A 9431-nucleotide genomic window follows, 5' to 3' on the forward strand; every position below is an offset into this window, starting at 1 on the left:
CATTCGCGGTACGCCGTACAGGCAAGAGACTGTTTCCGTGTGTTGGCGGGTTTCCTTCGCCACACACCGCTGCCTGCTGAGTTGTTTCCTGTCGCCTTCCATGGCGTGTTCCCCCTGGACGTTTTGTCTCATTCTATGGTGTCATCTGTGAACTGTCCAGTATTAAAGCATGCAATAAAGGTCAATGCCGACTGTTTGCCTGCCTACGTGTGCTGCATTTGGGTCCTCTCCCGCACCCATTACAGTACTGTCCAATGTGGCTGAATTAAAACAATTCGGGCAAAGAAGAATGGGCCAAAATTCCTCCACATTGATGTAAATGACTGATGTCTGTTGTAACAAATGTTTGATTGGATTTGTGGCAGTCGAGGGTGGTGCAACCTGCTGTTTGGTTTAGGGGGGATAATTATTTTTTCACATGGCTGATAAAGGTTTGGAATAACTCTTTACCTTCTATGAATGGAATAATCATAAAAAATTTGTATTTTGTGTTCACTCACATTGTCTTGATGACGACAGGAGGAGGGGGGACTTTAAATCGGGGGGAGGGATGACTTTAAATCAGCTGATTGCAGTGTGCAACTGTGTGGTGTGATATGTTTCATTTACAGATTTATAGGTCCTTAACTCTGAGACGGAGAGGAGTAAATGTTACGTTTATGCTGATTGTGGGGGTTTTACAGGTCAGATTTTGTCCTTTTTTGCCATCAAGGATGTTAAATTCCACTTTATCAACTTTATCGTATTTCATTCTTGGAGCTTATGTCCATATTGGAGATTTGAAGTACTTGTGTTTCATGGTGGTCGTGTCTTTATACATGTTGATAGTTTGTTCCAATGTCTTGCTCATTGTTGTTATCTGTATGAACAGAAGCTTACATGAACCTATGTACCTTTTCCTGTCCAGCCTGTTTGTAAATGAACTGTATGGTAGTACAGGGTTGTTTCCATTCCTTCTGGTTCAGCTCCTCTCTGACATTCACACTGTGTCGGCTCCATTTTGTTTCCTGCAGATTTTCTGTTTGTATTCTTATGCAAATGTCGAGTTTTGTAACTTAGCCGTCATGTCTTATGACAGATATGTAGCAATTTGTTGTCCTCTACAATATAACACACATATGACATTCAAAAAGGTGGTCATCTTAATTGCTGTAATATGGTTGTTCTCTTTTGTGAAATTCTTAATAACTTTGTGCTTAAACATCCGTTTGACACTGTGTGGGAACACCATTGACAGTTTGTATTGTGTTAACTACCCTATTGTTAAGTTGGCCTGCTCTAACACTGAAGTGAATAACATTTATGGACTTTTTTCCATTGCTATTTCCACTTCAGTCCCTTTGTGTCTCATATTTTTCTCTTACATGAACATTCTTAAAATTTGTTTTGCTGGTTCCAAACAGATGAGACAAAAAGCCGTGAGCACCTGCATACCTCACCTTGCTTCCCTCCTTAACTTTTCTTTTGGCTGCTGCTTTGAAATACTTCAGAGTAGATTTGATATGATCAGTATACCCAGTATGCTGCGTATTATTCTCTCACTGTATTTTTTCATCATACAGCCACTATTGAATCCTGTCATGTTTGGATTCCAGCTGTCAAAAATACGGAATACCTGTAAACATGTCCTTTGTCATAAAATGTTGGTCCGCCACAGAGATACCAGATGTAATAACAAAACATCAGTCAAAATAGATCTTGTTAAAGATTAAAGTGTTTATTTTCCAAATAAAAAACTGTCACTGATTAAAGTGGTTTGTTGAACTGAATTATTTCCAGCAATAGTTTTACAAACATGGGAAACATGAAATTAGCTTAAACGGGACTCAGTGGGAAAAGTCAAGCGGTTGATTGCGTTTCTTGTATTAATTTCAGACATCAAGCCCTTATATTGTTATATTGGAAACACGAATCATGAGGCCAGTGACTAATTCATAGGAGTGCTAAGACCAAAGGAAAAGCACTGCGTAAACATGAAATATTTTTTGGGCTGCCTCAATGATGCTGTGTGGGTTTTGCATTACAGACTATGGGGCTCATTCACCAATATCAAGTTTTTTTCTGTTTTTTTCTGTTTGTTCTGAAGGAAGTTCCTAAGTAGCCTACTTAGAGTTTAAGGACTGTATTAATCGTAAGAAACTGGCTTTTAGAAACAAAGACTGCATGAGCATGAAGGCCATACAGAAGGAACTCAATCACATGCTGAGGGAAGCAAAGAGAAAACACAAGGAAATTATTGAACAGAATTTTACCTCCATGAACTCTAAAATGCTATGGGACTCTATGAAGGCTGCCACTAATATGTCCACTTGCCCAAATGTCTCATAATTAATAATGAACTTGAAATGGCAAATGAGCTTAATGTTTTTTTCCGAAGATTTGATAAACAGGATTCCTCTTCTGAATGTAATAAAGTACTAAAGTCTATTACAACCGATGCCTACACAAAACTAGTAGTTGATCCTCTCAAAATACAGGCATTATTCAACCAGGTATGTAAGAGTAAATCCACAGGCCTCTTTTCCTAAAGACGTTTGCAGAAGAACTATTCCCAGCCTGGTGCCCCATTTGTCAAGCATCTATAGATTTACATAAAGTACCTGCCATCTGGCAAAAGTCTACCATTATTCCCATACCAAAAAAATCCTGCCCCATGGAACATAATGATTACAGACTGGTAGAGGTGTCAACAATAATCGATTCGACGATGCATCGCAAAGCGGGGCATGCGCGATTCAGCATCGATGCGGCAACGTGCCATAATCGATTATGTCACTGTTTATTTTCTGGCCTCGAGTGGGCAATAAAGTTGTGAAGTTTCAATTACTTCCGGGCATTTCCCGAACATCAACACTAAAGAATCAAGATGGCTGAGGCGGAGGGAGATGACCACATTAGACGGGTAATTAAATTTGCAGTCGGCAAGTCTGGCAGATCGAGTCAAATTATTAATTATTATTAATGTTTGCAACACTCACGCCCCTCCTCCTCTACCACCGAGCTCCTCCGCTCCCTCCCATCGAGTGCTCATCAGTGTGCGTGCGCCAGATTCTGTGAACGCGCCCGTGTCTTCTCTTATCCATAAACGACATGGAGTACACGCTACACAGAGGTAGGCTGGCTAACTTACTCATTGATAGCAACTGCTAACGTCATTTAGCATCAGCCTAGCTTGAGGCGTGTGCCTGTGATATTGTAACATGCGTGAGGGGGGAGGTGGGATATGTGGCGTGTGCACGAACTGTGAACTGCGCTGAGTGGACAGGATGATACGGGTGCAAAACAAACAACAAGCTCTAGGTACACGTCGAGGCGCATTTTTTTTTTTGTAAAACCGGATGATTTATGTTGTTCTATCGGAGCATAATGTAGGTTTCAGTGAATATGATGAAAAGCAGGGAGAAGAGAAACAGTTCTCATTCAAAGCACTGAAAGCAGTGATTTATGTTTTCTTTTTCAGGTTTGAAAATGCCATATCCAATACCCTGTACCATTCACATTTGCCTCATGACTGATGAAAAATTTGCCTTGTAGACCACTAAGATCTTCTGAGACCAATCTGTTAGTGATTCCCAGAGTAAACAACAATCACGGGAGAGCATCATTTAGTCACTATGCAACAAATGGCTGGAATAAACTTCCTGAAGATGTAAGACTTGCCCCAACTCTGACCACTTTTAAAACTAGACTGAAAACTTTTATGTTCACCATAGCTTTCTGCTAAATCTTTTAATGTCTGCACTGTTTTTAATTATTGCAAATATGTTTTTATTCTATTTTCTTTCTGTAATGCATTTTTAAAATTTTTATTATTTTCTTTTAATTCTTCTATTTTTTTTCTTTTTTTCTTCTCACTTTGTTTTATGATGTGAAGCACTTTGAGTCTGCCTTGTGTATGAAATGTGCTATACAAATAAAGTTGCCTTGCCTTGCCTTGTTGTGTGCTGTAGAATTTTGATGCATCGCAATGCATCGTAGAATCGAATTGAATCGAATCGTTACATCCTGAATCGTAATCGAATCGAATTGTGAGGGCAGTGCCAATGCACACCCCTACTAATTAATTTGTTATGTCTCAGGGCCTCATCAGACAGCTAAGCTTAATTTACAGCTAGGCTTCTTCTCATCTTCCTCCTAACCTAAGCATTCCTTACACCTTCGCTCATGTAACATCTGGGTATAGTTAAGTCCCAACTAGAATGTGTTGTTGTTGTTCAAATGACTGTTGAACTGACCAGATATTTCCTCAAAGAGCGCGCGTTGCAGAGAATCATCCTCAGCAGCAGTGGCTTACAGCATCTCCGGCGGAGGCGCTGACGTATGCCCCCTCTCTGGCCCCTTTTCCGTGGTTGGCTTTGTTTCCGTTCCCGGTCAGACGGCTGTATTTTGACGGCCTCGGGCAGGTTGGCAGGTAGATCAGCTCCCGTGTAATTGAGGGAGAGCTGTACATCTCTAGCGTAAGTTCCACCTTCTCAATACTCAGTCCCCAACAATCAGGATTTAGAGCCAATCACAGTACAACTTCAGCCATCACTCTGGTTACCAATGACATAATCACAGCATTAGACAAGAAAAAACACTGTGCTGCTTTATTTGTTGACTTGTCGAAAGCATTCGATACAGTCGATCATCAAATACTGTTGAATAGTCTACATAACATAGGTTTACATGCTAATGCCTGTGATTGGTTTGCTGACTATTTATCTTCTAGGCGCCAATGTGTAAAGTCTGGTAATTTTTGTTCTGAATTCCTGCCTGTAACCAAAGGTGTGCCACAAGGCTCTGTCCTGGGTCCTGTCCTTTTTACCATTTATATCAATGCTATTCTCTCTTCGCTGAATGACTGTCATGCCCATTTGTATGCAGATGACACAATTCTATATTGCATTGCTGACTCTGTACAATTAGCCACTGAGAAATTGCAGCACTCATTTACATTTCTGCAGGAGGCTCTTATTAACTTGAAATTGGTCTTAAATGCAAAAAAGACCAAGTTTATGCTTTTCACTCGTTCCCGAAACCTGGTTTCCAATTCACTTTTACTAACCATAGATGGCTCATCCATAGAACGAGTCACTGAATATAAATACCTTGGTTTCTGGCTTGATGAAAAGCTAACTTTTAAATTGCATATAAATGTCCTTGCCTCCACTCTGCGACAGAAGGTTGGCTTTCTGTACCGAAACAGAGCTTATTTCCCATTACTCAGCAGGAAAAGATTGGTAGAATCAGTCTTTTTATCAGTTTTGGACTACGGTGATATCATTTACAGACATGCAGCAGCTACAACCCTCAAACCTCTGGATTCCATTTATCACTCTGCTCTCAGATTTATAACCGGGGATAGATATGACACTCATCATTGCTTACTCTATGAAAAAGTTGGTTGGTCCTCCCTTTCTGACAGACGCATGAAGCACTGGTATATGTTTATCTTTAAGGCCCTTACTGGTAAACAGCCCCCATACATCTCATCTTTATTAGAATGGCGCTCTGGATCTTATTCTACTCGCTCTAGTGGTTTATTATTTCTTAAAGTCCCTTTTGTACACGCAGAGTTTGGTAAATCTGCCTTTTCCTTTGATGCTCCCAACTCATGGAATACTCTCCAACTTACTTTGGGGCTGGAGATTATTCCTACTCTTGCTGATTTTAAACATATGGGGCCCTAGTTTCGTGGCGCAGCGCAGGGCGGCGCAGGGTGGCGGAGCCGGCGCAATGCAAGTTTCGACCAGCGCAGCCTTGCGCACGGTCAGTTTGGCAGTTTGGTGGATCGCCTGCGCCAAGATGGGTGTGGCGGCGCAGCAGGGGGAGGCGTCACAGATTAAGCTTGGCGTAGCGGAAGTTTCGTGGCAAAAAGCCTCGCTGAGACTGCGCTGAAAGCTCGCCAGCTCCAACCTGGTCTACTCTCAGCGCAAGGCGCAAGGCGTAAATAAAGTCCATTCATTCAAGGCGAATCACAGCTGGCGGAGTGGAAGTTTGGCTGACTGCGCGCAGTGCGCACACGCCACCGAGACCTCACAGGCAGGTTTCCACAGTTCCAGGCACATTTACATGCAATAAATAATCACAACAAACACTATTTAATGCAACTAATTGAATCAACACGTGAATTTATATCTATATAGATTGTCCCGTCACATCTGACATCAGATCAAAGGCGGATGGCACGCGTAACGGAAACTCAGCCTCTCGGACCAAAACATCTCCCTCTCTCTCTCCTGTTTTTTATAATATGGGCATTGTTATTATTATGATACGCGCGCACAGCGCATGATGAGCGTGGTGGGAGCGGCGGCGCTGCTTCTGTCATCGGGTTGTCAAGTGACGGAACTTGCACTGAACCTTCCCTAACGCATTAAAGGTGAGGAGAGGAGCTCATTTGATTGGTGAAGATCTGAATCGGCTGTATTAATCCCAGTCCACGCCTCGTCTCCTCCTCGTCTCCCACTCACGCCTTCTTCTCCTCCCTCTTTCCCACTTGCGCGGGTTGGAGTGACGGGAGGTGTGCCTGCGCGAGCCTGCGCGGTGAACGAAACTTGCAAAGTCCAGGCGGACACACCCCGTCGGCGCGGGCCCATGGTGTCTGACCTTTGTAAATCATCCTGCAACTGTTATTAAATGTAATTGTTATGTTCTGCTGCTGCTTGTAAACTCGTCGTCCCTGTAAATGAGGGAAACCTCAGTGACCAACAAGTTAAAATAAAGGTTTAAATAAAGTGAGTGGCAACTCACCTACAACGCGTGAGAGTGTTTGGCATGTTCCCAGCAGCAGCAACACCCCGATAATCAACAGAAATAGAAATCCTTGTGCCCGTAAAGCCATGGTGAGCACAGCATACCCGTTAAAAATTTGAAAAAAAAGCAGCAGTGGCAGCACAAGTCTGAGTCGCAACAGAGCAGCACTGCTGAATGTAGACCACTAGAGGTGGAAAGGCTGCTCAGACCTAACTCTGAGACACTTAGAGAAATTTGAAAGCCTTGACTGACAAACAACAAATTAATTGCTCACGGACTTGGACTGCAAGTCTGTTGTCTGGTCCCAGGAGTGGGTCAGGTCTGTTGTGCGGCCCTGGGTCGGTCAGGATGCGCATCCATTTGTTGTGGTGGCTGAAGGGGAAAAAAATCTCCGGTTTGTGAAGCAGTGTGCCAGCGTATTTGAAGATGCCGATGATGCGCTCAATGGTGGAGTGAATACGCTGATTGAACGACTGGTCAGTCTGGGGGTTGGTGAGTGATGTCATCAACCAGGGGGCCAGGGCAGATCCTCCATCTCCTGGTAAAATAACTCATTATGGGAATAGAGCCCAGTCTTGCAAAGTTGATGCATATCTGAGCCATGCGTCTCCAGCAGCTCCTTGTTCGAGGCGCAATCCCACAGAACTGTTGAGTTATAATAAAAATGTATGTAAAAGTCAACAATGCTTTGTAATATAATGAAAATAATAATTGAACAAGATGAAAAATTATACAAATATTATCTATTTAAATCCTAGAGTATTATGCAACTGCAGAATTGAAGTAAACGCGAGAACCAATTATTTTGCACAAACATGTCAGGACTCAAATGTGGGGACGACATAGGTGGGGATGAAATGACAAAGGTGAGTACGACAGGACATACTGTAGTTGACAATGGCAGCACATAGGTAGGGACGACAGGACAAAGGTGGGGATGACAGGACATGACATAAGTCAGGAACAGGAAACAAAGTAGGTCATGACAACAGGATGTGGACGGATGTGAAGGGATGTAGACGTGGGTGAGGTTGAATGGACTATATTAATCCCATACAGGGAAATTATTTTTGTTAGAGCAGCCAGTTATCCAAAACAACCATAAATATAAAGTGAAATATATGTTCTATGGACCGCCCCTGTGTCTAGAATAAAGATTGATTGATTGATTGATTTATATATCTCTAAAGAATACACAGTATACCGAATGTTTTAGTATATACTATAAATGTACCATTTCAACAACTACAGTATAAAATAAATAGAAAAAATAGAATATAAAATAGGAATATGGTCCATATACAATGAACATTAAGCAGTGTGCAAATTTGGTGAGGTATGTGACAATAAAAAGCGATGTGCAAATTTGCCACGTACAGGTTAAAGGAAATGCAAAACAACAACTATACAGCTGAGAGTTCTCTGTTAGACAGAGGTAGGGTGTTATAGGAGACGGCAACAGGACGTAAAATAAGTGCTGACAACGACAAGACGTGATGACGACAGGACGAAGTCAATAGGGGCGGGAAACGAGGGGGGGGGGGGGGGGGCTTTAAAAAGCTTTAAATCAGCTGATTGCAGCAGTCTGCAGCCCACCCTGAACTGTGTGGTGTGATCCTATGTTTCATTTACAGATTTATAGGTCCTTAACTCTGAGACTGAGAGGAGTAAATGTTACATTTACGCTGTTTGTGGGGGTTTTACAGGTCAGTTGTTGTCCTTTTTTGCCATCAAGGATGTTAAATTCCACTTCTTCAACTTTATCGTATTTCATTCTTGGAGCTTATGTCCATATTGGAAATTTGAAGTACTTGTGTTTCTTGGTGGTCGTGTCTTTATACATGTTGATAGTTTGTTCCAATGTGTTGCTCATTGTTGTTATCTGTATGAACAGAAGCTTACATGAACCTATGTACCTTTTCCTGTGCAGCCTGTTTGTAAATGAACTGTATGGTAGTACAGGGTTGTTTCCATTCCTTCTGGTTCAGATCCTCTCTGACATTCACACTGTTTCAGCTCCATTTTGTTTCCTCCAGATTTTCTGCATGTTTTCTTATGCAAATGTCGAGTTTTGTAACTTAGCTGTCATGTCTTATGACAGATATCTAGCTATTTATTGTCCACTACAATATAACACACGTATGACATTCAAAAAGGTGGTCATCTTAATTGCTGTAATATGGTTGTATTCTTTCATGAAAATCTTTATAACTTTGTGCTTAAACATCCGTTTGACATTGTGTGGGAACACCATTAACAGTTTGTATTGTGTTAACTACCCTGTTGTTAAGTTGGCCTGCTCTAACACTGAAGTGAATAACATTTATGGACTTGTTGGGACCATTATCACCATCTTGGTCCCTCTGCTTCCAATACTTTTCTCGTATATGAACATTCTTAAAATTTGTTTTGCTGGTTCCAAACAGATGAGACAAAAAGCCGTGAGCACCTGCATACCTCACCTTGCTTCCCTCCTTAACTTTTCTTTCGGCTGCTGCTTTGAAATACTTCAGAGTAGATTTGATATGACTGGTGTACCGAGTATGCTGCGTATTATTCTCTCACTGTATTTAGCCATCATACAGCCACTTTTGAATCCTGTCATGTTTGGATTCCAGCTGTCAAAAATACGAAATACCTGTAAAAATGTCCTTTGTCATAAAATGTTGGTCCGTCACAGAGATACCATGTAG

At 41.8% G+C, this 9431-nt stretch overlaps 2 protein-coding genes across 2 annotated transcripts; both read left to right on the forward strand.

Annotated features, from left to right (window-relative positions):
* Nucleotides 1–713: 713 nt before the first annotated feature.
* LOC311020470 (olfactory receptor 4B13-like) lies at nt 714–1712 on the forward strand (the record flags this gene model as incomplete). Its single annotated transcript, XM_084020500.1, has 1 exon — nt 714–1712. One exon carries the CDS (start codon nt 714–716, stop codon nt 1710–1712), a length of 999 nt encoding a protein of 332 aa, XP_083876626.1.
* A 6762-nt stretch (nt 1713–8474) lies between these two features.
* LOC311020471 (olfactory receptor 10A3-like) lies at nt 8475–9431 on the forward strand (the record flags this gene model as incomplete). Its single annotated transcript, XM_084020501.1, has 1 exon — nt 8475–9431. The coding sequence occupies one exon, from the start codon at nt 8475–8477 to the stop codon at nt 9429–9431; it is 957 nt and encodes a 318-aa protein (XP_083876627.1).

The sequence above is a fragment of the Eutrigla gurnardus genome, assembly GCF_963514095.1.
Source record: "Eutrigla gurnardus genome assembly, chromosome: 10".
NCBI lineage: Eukaryota > Metazoa > Chordata > Actinopteri > Perciformes > Triglidae > Eutrigla > Eutrigla gurnardus.